The sequence below is a fragment of the Saccostrea cucullata genome, unplaced genomic scaffold, assembly GCF_032062105.1.
Source record: "Saccostrea cucullata isolate Sc308-1 unplaced genomic scaffold, CSIRO_AGI_Scuc_v1 ctg9373, whole genome shotgun sequence".
Taxonomy (NCBI): Eukaryota; Metazoa; Mollusca; class Bivalvia; order Ostreida; family Ostreidae; genus Saccostrea; species Saccostrea cuccullata.
In genome coordinates, this window is record NW_026932544.1 from 25,001 (window position 1) to 40,000 (window position 15,000).

The 15,000-nt window shown below is 36.2% G+C and overlaps 1 protein-coding gene across 1 annotated transcript in view; it reads right to left on the reverse strand.

Moving 5' to 3' along the window:
- LOC134235370 (uncharacterized) overlaps positions 1-15,000 on the reverse strand; it is a gene marked incomplete at its 5' end in the record, with an annotated part of 26,230 nt that overhangs the window by 375 nt on the left and 10,855 nt on the right. Inside the window, 3 exons of the mRNA XM_062717506.1 lie at positions 1-226; positions 380-422; positions 6,846-8,066. The exon at positions 1-226 is cut by the window's left edge and continues 375 nt beyond it. Of these exons, the coding sequence (XP_062573490.1) occupies positions 1-226; positions 380-422; positions 6,846-8,066 (1,490 nt within the window). The remainder of the gene's footprint in view (positions 227-379; positions 423-6,845; positions 8,067-15,000) is intronic.

Genomic DNA, 15,000 nt, shown 5'->3' on the forward strand with positions numbered 1-15,000 from the left:
ACATAATGCGCTGCTTCACCGTCTCCAGCGTCACGTAAAATTCTCTCCAACTCTTTTAGGTGATCCAGGGCTGAATTTTTGCATTTCCATTTATAGAGAATTCTAAATCTATCTTCTTCAACATTGGAGGTTTCTTTTATATGGACTTCAAAAGTCTGAGCAAGCATGAAGGTGGATGGAATCCCATGAAGTTTTCTGGACACCGCATTCAAAATCAAGTCAGTTGCTAAAATTAAAAGATATCATAAAAGGTTTCACAAATAATTTTCCTTACTTTTTGAGATATCTATATTTCAGTTAAATGTTCTCCTTCCTCAAAATATCAAAATCATGAAAAAATAAAAATAAAATGGTGAAAGTCATCAATGCTGATACATACTTTGACCGGATTCTTCCACATTTATATTCTCTTCCTGTTGTTCCTGTGATAAACATTTTATTTTTACTATTATACAGTGTATATATACTCAAAATTTTATAATGCTTTTTACATTTTCCAGTAACATTGCAATTTGGGAAAGAGATGGGAATTAATTGTAATATGTATTTTTCATTTTTTTTTTAGTGACCTTAAACTTGCACAAATGACCTTAGGTCAAGGTCATGACACACCCTTAAGTCGTGAGTATCCAGAATAGTTTTGAAACACACAATAAATCATTGGATAACATTCTTTAAGGGTAGATCTGAAAATACAAGACTTTATCCGCGAGGTGAGCAACAAAAAAATTGAAAATATTTACTACTCTTAAAGCTGAACACGACTCATAAATAGGTATACGCCATTTTCGATAGCATTACATGTATCTACGATACATCAATACTAGGGTATACTTGTCGCATTCGTTACACCTGACTGCTTTATTGTCACAGGTATCGGCGTGGAATGGCGATCCCTGTTCCAGTTGGTTATCTTGCATTACCTTTGTTTATATTTTAGGCCATAATAAAAATATTCCTAGATTCTCATCCCCGCCTGCCCCGATTTTATACCCCCGCCTCGTTTTTTTTAAATTTCTGTTTTTCTTCGTCTTAATTCTGATCAGGATCTGTATTCATCTCCCATTCTTCTTTTGTTTTAAATCCTGCGAAAGTCAACATGATTTTGACAGCTGAAAAGATGGTAATTGCTGTAATACATGCGTATATATTTTAAACAAGGGTCATTGGTTGAAAAAGATTGTTGATGATGTGAAGTAAGAGATAATTGAACCTTTACTTTAACTTTTATTTGGGTACTGTAGATAAAATTACACCGATTGACCAGGTCAATAAAAAATCTGCAAAATTGAAAAAAATAAAAATAAATAAAAGCCACCCGCTCGCCTCGATTCTTTAAAAAAATCGGATGAGAATCTAGCAATCTATTTATTATGGGTAATATTTATTTATTATGGCCTTATTGCAGTTACTTTTATCTGTGTTGTTTGTATACTGCACTGACTTATACAACCATAATTGTAAATTAATTTTTATTTGGTATCTTATTTTCCTGCATTAGACGATGTATTACGTTATTATTCTCGCTACCGAGTTCTGTATAGCATATGTCCATCTATACCGGTGTCGACTGATTTCACTGAACAGTGACTACTTCCTGCCCTATTTATAGGGGTCTGCAGAGTAGCGAGACTCGGGAACAAAAATGGCGGACAGATTCCTTTTATAAATCGTGTTCAGCTTTAAATCTGTAGGTCTCTGCTTTATATGTCCGAATTTTCTCTCACACAGATATACAGTTCTGCAGCTTAGACTGGGTCATTCACTATCCCAAATAATCTTTTGTCAAATGATTGAGTCATGATGATTATATCAAGTCATTCTTCTGCTATATTTTATCTATAAAATTATACATCGAGCATAATTGAACATTCTACCACGATTATTGCCGAGATCAAAGAAATGTCGTGGACATTATTCTCCTATAAATCACGGACTTCATCGAAGTCCAAAGGGCATAACTCTGTCAAAAATGGCGCGATCGTACCCAAAACAGAACTTGACGTAAATATTTATATGATAAATCTATATACTAAATTTCATTTCAGTATTTTTGCAACCTCTGCAAAGAAAATAAATGGAAACTGAAAATGATTAGAATTTTATAAGCCCAAGGTTTTTTTTTTATATGTCCAAGGGGCTTAACTCTGTCAAAAATGGCACCATTGTCTCCAAAACAGAACTTGATCTTGAACTTGATTCATCTGATATACCTGTATACCAAATGCAAGGGTTGAAAAGAGAATGAACTGAAACTAAGTGGACCGACAGACCGACCAACATACCGACAGAAAGCAGCAAAGCAATATGTCCTCCCTTCTTCAAAAGGGGGGGGGGGGGGGGGGGGTATAATTATCAGATCAGAAACACGTATCAAAACTGTGAAATTAAAATGAATATTTGTCTCTAGACTTAAATACTTATTTACTATTAAGACCATATTGATCAGTCGTCTTTCAAAATCTAAACTGTCTATATAGTAGCTGATGAAGGAAGGTTTTTATAGCTAAGCGGGGTTGTTTCTCATTGACCTCCCTACACCACACTTGGACACCGAAAAATAGAAAATATATAGAATAGTAAATAATAACAGAATAGAAAGGTAATTTTTTCATAATGATTGTACATTTAACAAGAGGCCCATGGGCCACATCGCTCACCTGAGCACTGTGGCTAGGAATAAAGTAGAAATTGGTTTATTATTGAAAAGTTTAAATCCAAAAGTAAACCTTTGAGCAGTTATGGTTTTACTATTCTTGAGATAAAGAATTTTCCTATATATTTCAATGTAAAACTTTGGTCGGCCATTGTGGCCCCGCCCTACCCCCTGGGGTCATGATTTGAACAAACTTGAATCTACACTACCTAAGGATGCTTCCATATAAATATGATCAATTATGGCTTTGTTATTCTTGAGAAGAAGATTTTTAAAGAATTTTCCTATATATTTCTATGTAAAACTTTGGTTGCCCATTGTGGCCCCGCCCCATCCCCGGGGGTCATGATTTGAACAAACTTGAATCTACACTACCTGAGGATGCTTCCATGTAAATATGATCAATTATGGCTTTGTTATTCTTGAGAAGAAGATTTTTAAAGAATTTTCCCATATATTTCTATGTAAAATTTTGGCCGGCCATTGTGGCCTCGCCCTACCCCGGGGGGTCATGATTTGAACAAACTTGAAACTACACTACCTGAGGATGCTTCCATATAAATATGATCAATTATGGCTTTGTTATTCTTGAGAAGAAGATTTTTAAAGAATTTTCCCATATATTTCTATGTAAAACTTTGGTCGGCCATTGTGGCCCCTCCCTACCCCTGGGGGTCATGATTTGAACAAACTTGAATCTACACTACCTGAGTATGTTTCCCCATAAGTTTCATCTTTCCAGGCAGAGTGGTTCTTGAGAAGAAGATTTTTAAAACATACCACCAAATTTTCATTGATTCCCAATTATCTCCCCTTGAATGAGGGTGTGGCCCTTCTTTTTAACAAACTTGAATCCCCTTAACCCAAGGATGCTTTGTGGCAAGTTTGGTTGAAATTGGCCCAGTGGTTCTTGAGAAGAAATCGAAAATGTGAAAAGTTTACAGACAGACAGACGGACAGACAGCTAGACAGACAGACGGACGCCGGACAAAATGTGATCAGAAAAGCTCACTTGAGCCTTCGGCTCAGGTGAGTTAAAAAATATTAAAGGATGACTGCTCTTAATGCCGGTTTTTGGGTCTTTTTCAATCTCTGTTGTCACATTTATTTTTGTTTTTATTTTTACCGTAAGTCATTTGTTAAAGAGTTTGGTCTATTTCCATATATTGGTTATAAACTGCATTGCAATAAAATAATTTGCTGTTTTCTTACCCCACCTCTCTGCAAATATCGGGAAATTAGACATATCTGTCCTTGATTGAAAATAAGATTTATATAATAGTGTTGCGTTTTGCGTGCACTATGCCTAAATAGTAGTCAGGGTTTGACACATGGTGCACGAGCCAGAGGCGACTGCACTATTTGTCAAACCCTGACTACTATATATAATAAATATACAGCTACCATAAAAAGGAGAACAATAGACAAACATGCGTTGACTATGTATTAAGCCTATAAAAGGTGGGTGTACTCATTATCCTATGGAGATTCCAGAATATGCGATGACCCCTCCCTTTAAAAAAGACTTCGAACTTCATTAATACAGCTTTTTTATTAACATATTTACACAAAGTTGCAGTTGAGACATTGGCCATTTCTACCATTAAAAGAACAAGACCCCTATGGGCCACATTGCTCACCTGAGTAATTTGGGTGATGCAGTTCTTTACTAGATTCCCCCTCTTGCTATACCTATCATGCCCAACTACCCCGTTCCCTTTTATGATTTTAAAATTTTAGAATCTACACTACCCAATGATGCTTCCACATAAGTTTCAGCTTTCCTGGCCCAGTGGTTTTTGAGAAGAAGATTTTTAAAGATTTGTTCTACATATTTCTATGTAAAACTTGGATTCCCTATTGTTGCCCTGCCCTACCCCCCGGGGTCATGATTTTTACAATTTAATATCTACACTACCCAATGATGCTTCCACATAAGTTTCAGGTTTCCAGGCCCAGTGGTTCTTAAGTAGAAGATTTTTAAAGATTTGTTCTATATTTTTCTATGTGAAACTTGGAATTCCCTATTGTGGCCCTGCCCTACCCCCAGGGGTCATGATTTTAACAATTTACTATCTACACTACCCAAGGATGCTTCCACATAAGTTTCAGCTTTCCTGGCCCAGTGGTTCTTAAGAAGAAGATTTTTAAAGATTTGTTCTACATATTTCTATGTAAAACTTGGATTCCCTATTGTGGCCCTGCCCTACCCCCGGGGGTCATGATTTTAACAATTTAATATCTACATTTACCAAGGATGCTTCCACATAAGTTTCAGCTTTCCAGGCCCAGTGGTTCTTGAGAAGACGATTTTTAAAGATTTGTTCTATATTTTCTATGTAAAACTCGGAATTCCCTATGGTGGCCCTGCCCTACCCCCAGGGGTCATGATTTTAACAATTTAATATCTACAATGCCCAAGGATGCTTCCACATAAGTTTCAGCTTTCCTGGCCCAGTGGTTCTTGAGAAGAAGATTTTTTAAAGATTTGTTCTACATATTTCTATGTAAAACTTGGATTCCCTATTGTGGCCCCACCCTACCCCCAGGGGTCATGATTTTAACAATTTAATATCTACACTACCCAAGGATGCTTCCACATAAGTTTCAGCTTTCCTGGCCAAGTGCTTCTTGAGAAGAAGATTTTTAAAGATTTGTTCTACATATTTCTATGTAAAACTTGGATTCCCTATTGTGGCCCTGCCCTACCCCCAGGGTCATGATTTCAACAATTTAATATCTACACTGCCCAAGGATGCTTCCACATAAGTTTCAGCTTTCCTGGCCCAGTGGTTCTTGAGAAGAAGATTTTTTAAAGATTTGTTCTACATATTTCTATGTAAAACTTGGATTCCCTATTGTAGCCCCGCCCTACCCCCAGGGGTCATGTTTTTATCAATTTAATATCTACACTACCCAAGGATGCTTCCACATAAGTTTCAGCTTTCCTGGCCCACTGGTTCTTGACAAGAAGATTTTTAAAGATTTGTTCTACATATTTCTATGTAAAATTTGGAGTCCCTATTGTGGCCCCGCCCTACCCCCCGGGTCATGATTTTAACAATTTAATATCTACACTACCTAAGGATGCTTCCACATAAGTTTCAGATTTCCTGGCCCAGTGGTTCTTGAGAAGAAGATTTTTAAAGATTTGTTCTACATATTTCTATGTAAAACTTGGATTCCCTATTGTGGCCCCGCCCTACCCCCGAGGGTCATGATTTTAACAATTTAATATCTACACTACCCAAGGATGCTTCCACATAAGTTTCAGCTTTCCTGGCCAAGTGCTTCTTGAGAAGAAGATTTTTAAAGATTTGTTCTACATATTTCTATGTAAAACTTGGATTCCCTATTGTGGCCCTGCCCTACCCCCGGGGGTCATGATTTTAACAATTAAATATCTTCACTACCCTAGGATGCTTCCACATAAGTTTCAGCTTTCCTGGCCCAGTGGTTCTTGAGAAGAAGATTTTTTAGTGACCCCACCCTATTTTTGACTTTTCTTGATTATCTCCCCTTGTAAGGGGACTAAGCGCTTCATCTTTACAATTTAAACTTCCCTTCACCCAAGGATGCTTTGTACCAAGTTTGGTTAAAATTGGCCCATTGGTTCTTGAGAAGAAGTCGAAAATGTGAAAAGTTTACAGATGGACTGACATATGGATGGACGGACGACGGACAAAATGTGATCAGAAAAGCTCACTTGAGCCTTCGGCTCAGGTAAGCTAAAAATGATCATTTTTAAAATTAATTGTCCAATTTCTTAGTTTCCTTAAGTGCAGTCATCCTTTATAATAAAATTAAAGCTATTCTAAATGCAGTGAAAGCCCAAATAGTCTGCATTTCAAACGCAAGTGAACAAATTTACCTACTGGTGTTAAATAACGTAATAGCGTATTTGAGACTTGGTGACCTAATTCGTTTTCCTATAGATGAAACGATTAGCTCTTAGTGGAATAGAAGAAGTCCTTGTTGTTGTGAATGATGCAGGATAATCTCCTTGGTTTCGAAATGATGTTTTAATCTTTCAAACAACATTTCTAGACCTTGGAGGTTATCCTGCAACATTCATAAAAACGGAAACTTTATTTCCTGACCAGACAAACACTAGACAGAAAGACAAGAGGATTCTTCCATACCCCTTTAGTTTAAGTTTGACAAGGGCATTAAAATGAGTAAAAATTACCTTTTCCCAGAAACTCAAGGTCTTTTGTACATTTATGACGTGTTTCTCCTGAAGTCGACACTTGCACTGTATCTCTTTATCACCTTTAATTTTGGAGAGATCACCTGCAAGGGTGAAAGATAGATCTTTCTCATCACAAATAATGTTTTGACATTTGAATCCTTTGTGGAATATTTTTGTGCCAATAAATGTTTCTGTCAGTTTCTCTATGGCTTTTTCAATGGATTCTCCAATTTCATTTGATACATCTTTGTCTAAAATCAGTGGTGTGATTCTCAATACTTGCAACTGGATATCATCATTGCATATACCAACAACCACCGTGTGTTCATTGTGATCAAACACAGCTGCTGTTTGATAAAGACAAGGACTTCCTTCATTGTCTTCGTCTTTTGAAACACTCCATCTTAGAAAACTCATGCAGTATGCTACCAGTCTATAGAACACAAACATGGCAAAAGAAGTGAACCGAAAGCATAAAATGGAGGAGCATTCCCATTTATCTTCACAGAAGTCCGCTTTAAACTGCTTTTTGTTCATACATGGGACATACCATGACATGTCGCCTTCTGATACAGCCTCAAAAGAGTCTAGAGGTACCAGCATTTGAAGCTTCTCCATGTACGACATAATTTCACTCTTGTGTTCCAGGTACGAGGGTTCATCTTTCCATAGAGCATCTATGACTTTATCGTTAAGTTCCCCTGTTTTGTTGAAGGATTTCCATTCTGTTATTAATTTCGTTTTGCAGTCTTCATTAATATGGTTTTTATCAGCAATAATCTTGCTGAAAGCTTTAGCAAACCACTGAATGTCAAGTACTGTATGCTCCCTCAATTTCTCTTCATTATAATATAAAAGAAGGCCATTGTCATGGAAACACTTTAAAAACATAGACATTTCTTCACCATTTTTAATTTGGTATTCATGGGGAAGAGATGAGTTGAGCTTCCATATTTCACTCAGGGGCAAAACCTTCCAGGCTCCTTCATATAATAACTGCTCCATTAAAGCCCATGAGGAAGGCAACTCAATTTTTGTATTCTCATTTGTAAATAGTTCAACTATGGACTTTGTCATTGACTCCAGATTTTTTTTCGTGCTATCATTTAGTTTAACTAGACCCACTGTATATATACGGTCTTTGAGAGATTCTTTTAACCAATTCCTGTCCTCAGCTGGCACTGCCTCCCAGAACTCCTCAAAGTACTTGTCTATTTCCTGAAAAGGTAAATAAAGACATATATTAAAACATAACATGAGGCCCGAGGCCAGAACACTCACCTTTATCTATTGACTTGCCTGTTTAAAAATGCCATTTCATTCTCATGAAAAAATCTTCTTAATTAACAAGGCCGAGTCTAATTTGAGTGTGTGTGACTTTGCGCAGCTTTTTAATTTCATGCAATCATTTGCAAACACCTTTTCCAAATATTTTGATTTTAAGACAAAATTAACATTATCTGTAACCCCTACTGGTCTGACAATGTTATTTTACGAAACTCATTAGAAAAAAAAAAACGTTGAAATGGTCCTAATGACGACACCATTTTCAAATTTTGAAAGCTTTGCATGACGCTGAAGAATTACGCATGATTCGCTTGTATGTTCAAGACGTCCAAGGATATTAACTAAAAACTGATGACAAAACATCAAAAGAAATATACTGGCAATCTAAATATTGCTATTTTTTAACTGAACCAGAAGTCTCTGTCAAGACTGTAGCTCTAATGGTTTGTACTTAAAACAAAGAAAGAGAAAAGTAGCATTTTGAAAGTATTTAACATAAATTTTATTTTAATTCAGTAATCAAGGCGACACTGTTCATCGAAATCAAAAAACGATGCACTAGTTTCTGTATCTAAGTGTAGTCTACTTGTGTGCCAAGTTACATTGAAATTAGACCAAAACAATAGGAGGAAAAGTGTTATACAGAAATTTCACAGAAATTTCTATTTTTAGTAACCATGGCAACACAGTTCAGTGAAATCAAAAACAAATGCACTAGTTTATGTATCTTAGTGTAGTCTACTTGAAGTTGTGTGCCAAGTTATATTGAAATCAGACCAAAACTGTAGGATTGATTGATTGTATATTGTTTAACGTCCCTCTCGAGAATTTTTCACCCATATGGAGATGTCACCGTATGCCGGCGAAGGGCTTCAAATTTTGACCTTTACTCGGCACTCAGGGCCATTGAGCAGTGAGGGATCTTTATCGTGCCAACGCCTGCCTCTGACACAGGGCCTCGGTTTTTAAGGTCTCATCCGAAGGATCCGCAACTTTCACTTCAAAGTGCCGAGCGCATGGCGAAGGAACAGTTGCTACCCATTTTAACGACTAGTTCAGTCACGGCCAAGATACGAACTCACGACCTCCCGATCACGGAGCCAAAACTGTAGGAGAAGTAGCGTTTTAAAGGAATTTTCACAGAAATTTCTTAGCAACCATGGCAACATCGTTCAGCAAAAGCAAAAATGATGCACTAGTTTATTTATCTAAGTGTAGTCTACTTGTGTGCCGAGTTTTGTCGAAATCAGACAAAAACTGTAGGAGGGGTAGCGTTTTAAAGGAATTTCATAGAAATTTCTATTTTTAGTAACCATGGCAACACTGTTCAGTGAAATCAAAAACCGATGCACTAGTTTCTGTATCTTAGTGTAGTCTACTTATGTGTTAAGTTATATTGAAATCAGACAAAACAGACACCTTACCATCGCATAAGATCTTCTGGTCTCTGACCAGTAGAGTTAAAAAAAATCATATGCGTCAATAATTCATCTGCAGTGATACCGTAAATCTGGAAATTTTTGCTGCAAATAAATTTTTAGGAAATTTGTTATTCTCTTGTTATAAAAGAGTTCACTGCATTCGGAAAAATATTTTTCTTCAAAAAATAATTCAACAATAAGAAAATGTAAACAAAGTAGTGGTCATTCGCAAAATTTTGAAACATAAAAATTAATCAACAGCATTATGACCCAGATTCTATACTACCTGAGGATACTTCCATATAAATATGATCAGTCATGGCTTTGTTATTCTTGAGAAGATTTTTAAAGAATTTTATTACATATTTCCATGTAAAGCTTTGGTCGGCCATTCTGGCCCTGGCTTACCCCCAGGGATGGTTCCCCATAAGTTTCATCTTTCCTCGCACAGGGGTTTTTGAGAAGAAGATTTTTAAAACATGCCACCAAATTTTCCCTAATTCCCAATTATCTCCCCTTGAACGAGGATGTGGCAATTCATTTGAAAAAAACTTAGTTCCCTTCATCCAAGAATGCTTTGTGGCAAGTTTGTTTGAAATTGGCCCAGCAGTTCTTGAAAATCGAAAGTCGAAAATGTGACAAGTTTACAGACAGACGGATAGCTTATGCAGAGAGACAAACGGACGCCGGACAAAATGTGATCAGAAAAGCTCACTTGAACCTTCGGCTCAGGTGAGCTAAAAATGAATCTATATTACGAGTAGCTTCTTTCATATATGACCGATATGGCTTTGCTGTTTTTAGAAAAGTGTTTTTAAAGACTGCTCTACTATATTCCAAAATAAAATTCTGACCCCCTTTTTCTGCCCTTTCCTACACCAATGGGGATGGCACCACACAAAATAACCAATCATGACTTTGCCGGTCTTCAGAAGAAATTTTTCTTCTATATACTGTATTTCTATGTAAAACTTGGATCCCTTATTGATTCCCCACCCTAACACTGGGTGTCATGATTTGAACAAACTGGAATCTAAACTATATAAAACAAGATGTGTTTGTGAAACACTGTTACCCCCGTATGGCAACATAGCAAAGATTAAACTTTTCTTAGATGCAAATTTAATTAATAATTATTTATTGTTACCAAAATTGTTATATCACAAATATAATATTTTTATCCATAAACCCCGAAAAACTGCTGAATCATGCCGGATATAGTAATATTTCACTTGAAACAGTTAAATTGCCCTCCTGAACACAGTTATGTTCCCTCGCATGCAATCATTCTGCATAGTAAATATGTCAGGTTCGAATTCACAGAGGCAGTTGCTGAACAAACATAAACAGTGTCGCGAAAATTAAAAAAGTTGGGACAAGGTTTGCAATTTGTTTATTTAAATTAATTAAATAATTCGTTTGAGGAGAAAAATTCTTTAAATACAACAAAGGTTATCAACACAAGTGTCAGCATACTGAAAACATTCTTCCATGAAACAGGACGGGATAATTCTAAATTATACTCAACATAGTACATGTGTATATACATATGTTCGATGATCGATTTGGGTTCAATGTTTAAAAATGTTATATACCATATATTACATGGCTTAATTCTAGAGCAGCAATACCAGAACATTTGCCCTTTGGTGACAGGAAAGCCCTGGAGTGTTATGTCGCCCTCTGCCTGCGGCATCGGGCGACATAACACTCCAGGGCTTTCCTGTCACCTTGGGGCAAATATGCTGGTATGCTGCACTCGAAGCCATGTAATACGAAGGTTGTCCAAAATGTTCGTGGACAATGACGTTTTTGTTAAAATAAATGGGTTTTTTAAATACATGTACATGTATTTAATGTATACCAAAATATTTCTTATTAAAAATCAAGCCTGAAAGATTTAATTTTTATTGATGAAACTTTATATTTTTGTAAAAATCGGGGTCTTTAAAGGTCGCAGATAGTGCCCATAGACCAGTCTGACGTTAAGTTAATTTCAGTATAACGTCAAACATTTCGATATTGAATTTTTAATACATGTTCTTTGACAGACACTACATTTTTATTATAATGTCACACTGCAAAGTGCTAGAAATAATCTTTAGTACATATAGATTACAATTTATTTAATTTTCAAAATTCAAAACAATACATAATAATTTATGAGCGTCATCAATGTAAACAATTTGTATACACAGGCTGCACAGTTCAGTCCGATGTTGCAAAAGGTGTATTATAACAACGTCATGAACAGAAATATCCAATTTCTTGAAAAAAGGTGATTTCAAATCCTTGTAGTTGTCTTCGAATTTGTACGCACTGTTAAAAAATTGTATGCACCTATCTCAAATCATTAAACTAAATATATTCTAATATCTTTGTGTTCTTTGAACATTTGTGTTCTTTGAAAACATATTTTTTGTCTCTTTGTTTCAACCATATCAAAACATAATTTTTTGATCAGATGCATGAATCTACAAGAGAAGGGTCTCCTTTAACTGAATTTTGCTGGGGGATTGTGTGTTATTTATCCATTTTTTAAAATAAAATTGTGATATCAAAAGAATGGAAAATACCCTTTCTTATGTTGGTTAGTTGGTTTCTCATTAAACATTTTCTCAAGAAGTAAATATTTAAACTGCCCCCAGCACTTTTCATGTACCAGAGATCACGATAAATTGATCTATTTAATAACTAGAAATATGTCCATAGCACATGAATGCCCCATCGAGGATATATTAGTAAAGCAACATGAAAATTTGTATGTGTATAATTTGATCAGTTTGGTTCAGATAGGGCTTATGGTTACTAGGGAATAACCAGAAGTCTCTGTCGAGACTGTAGCTCTACTGGTTTGTACTTATCAAAAACCATTGCACTATTTTATGTATCTTTGTGTAGTCTACTTGTGTGCCAACTAATTTTGAAATCACACTAAAACTGTAGAAGGAGTAGCGTTTTAAAGGAATTTCACAGAAAATTCTATTTTTAGTAACCATGGCAACACCGTTCATCGAAATCAAAAACCGATGCACTATTCTATGTATATTAGTGTAGTCTACTTGTGTGCCAAGTTATATTGAAATCAAACCAAAACTCTAAGAAAGTAGCATTTTAAAAGCTTTTTACAGAAATTTCTATTTTCAGTGACCACGGCAACACCGTTCATTGAAATTAAAAACCGATGCACTATTCTATGTATCTAAGTGTAGTCTACTTGTGTGCAAAGTAATATTGAAATCAGACCAAAACTGTAGAAGGAGTAGTGTTTTAAAGGAATTTCACAGAAAATTCTATTTTTAGTAACCATGGCAACACCGTTCATCGAAATCAAAAACTGATGCACTATTCTATGTATTTTAGTGTAGTCTACTTTTGTGCCAAGTTATATTGAAATCAGACCAAAATTGTAGAAAGAGTAGCGTTTTAAAGGAATTTCACAGAAAATTCTATTTTTAGTAACCATGGCAACACCGTTCATCGAAATCAAAAACCGATGCACTATTCTATGTATCTTAGTGTAGTCTACTTGTGTGCCAAGTTATATTGAAATCAGACCAAAATTGTAGAAGGAGTAGCGTTTTAAAGGAATTTCACGGACGCATTACTATTGCATAAGCTCTTCTGGTCTCTGACCAGTAGAGCTAAAAATGTAGGTCAGATCCAGCATCTGAAGCAAGTCTGGTAGTGTCCATTCCTAGATGGAATATTCGTGCAAGTTTGGTTCGGGCAGGGCTTATAGTTACTTGGAAATGAAAATGTAGCTCAGATCCAGCATCCGAAGCAAGTGTGGTAGTGTCCATTCCTAGATGGAACATCCGTGCAAGTTTGATTCAGGCAGGGCTTATAGTTCCTTAGGAATGGACCTGCTCCAAAAACTTTAACCTGGTCACTCATCTGGAAAATGTAGGTTGGATCCAGCATCCGAAGCAAGTCTGGTCATTTTCATCCCTAGATGCATGATCCGTGCAAGTTTGTATCAACATGTGAAGTTTGATAACACCATCTTGAATGGTATGTTTAAAACTGAGCTAAACACTAATCTAAGAAAAGTGAGGACAAGGTCAAAGGAAAGGTCAAGGTGAAAAAACGTTGATGCAGTTCCATAGCTCTCATCTATATCTATCAGCATATGAAGTTTGATGAAAATATCTTGGATAGTTTCTTTGAAACTTAGCTTTGAACAGAGCTAAACGCAAAGTGTGATGGATGGACAGACGGAAGGACAGAAGGATGGAAGACGGACGTGACAAACACTATATGCCCCGGCCATATTCACGGCAGGGCATAACAAACTTTGTACAATAATTTTTTTCTGCACTTGTGCCGAAACGACTTTTGTGTAACATTTAAGAATATCATAAATGTCCCCAAGTGATCAATAAAGTGCTTCATAATAACTATACCTGATTCAACTATTATCTGCAATTTTAAGCAATGATTACACAATGAAATTAAAATCTAGCTCAAAATAAATTAAATATATTAAGGCATTTTAAGCCTTCATACAGCCTTATCATAACTGCACAGTGGTTCTAGAGAGGAAGTCGGAAATTTGAAAAGTTTACAGAAAAATGGACAACAAGACAAAACAAGAGGCCCATGGGCCACATCGCTCACCCGAGAAGCTTTGACCATTCTGTTCTTTACCAGATTTCCCCCTTGTAATACATAATGCATCCCCATCCTACCCCACTGATCATAATTTAGACATTTTGAAATCTACACTACCCCAGGATCCTTCCATGTGCACATAAGTTTCAGCTTTTCTGGCCCAGTGGTTCTTGAGAAGAAGATTTTCAAAGATTTTTCCTATATATTTCTATGTTAAAATTTTGTCGGCCATTGTGGCCCCGCCCTTCCCCCGGGGGTCATGATTTGAACAATTTAGAATCTACACTATACCAAAAGCTTCCACATAAGTTTCAGCTTCTCTGGCCCAGTGGTTCTTGAGAAGATTTTCAAAGATTTTCTTATATATTTCTATGTAAAACTTTGATTCCCAATTGTGGCCCCACCCTTCCCCCGGGGGTCATGATTTTTACAATTTAGAATCTACACTACCCCAGAATGCTTCCACATAAGTTTCAGCTTTTCTGGCCCAGTGGTTCTTGAGAAAAAGATTTTCAAAGATTTTTCCTATATATTTAAGGTCTTCCGTCTTCACGGAAGACCTTCTAGTGATTCTATTGTTTCTTATTAGGGTCTTCCGAGCTTCCTTCGGAAGACCCTACTGTTATTCTACTGTTTCTTATTATTATTTGCTTTTTTTTTCCCGCCGGATTTTTGACAGGCGATTTCTCAAAGACCTTTCGACTGATTTTTATGAAACTTTCAGGTTAGATACCTTGTATTTACACCTATTTACATCTGCTTTCAATTTTTTGATACATGCCTTACTTTGTGAGTTATTGCCCTTTAATTGATAATTTTGATGTCTCGTG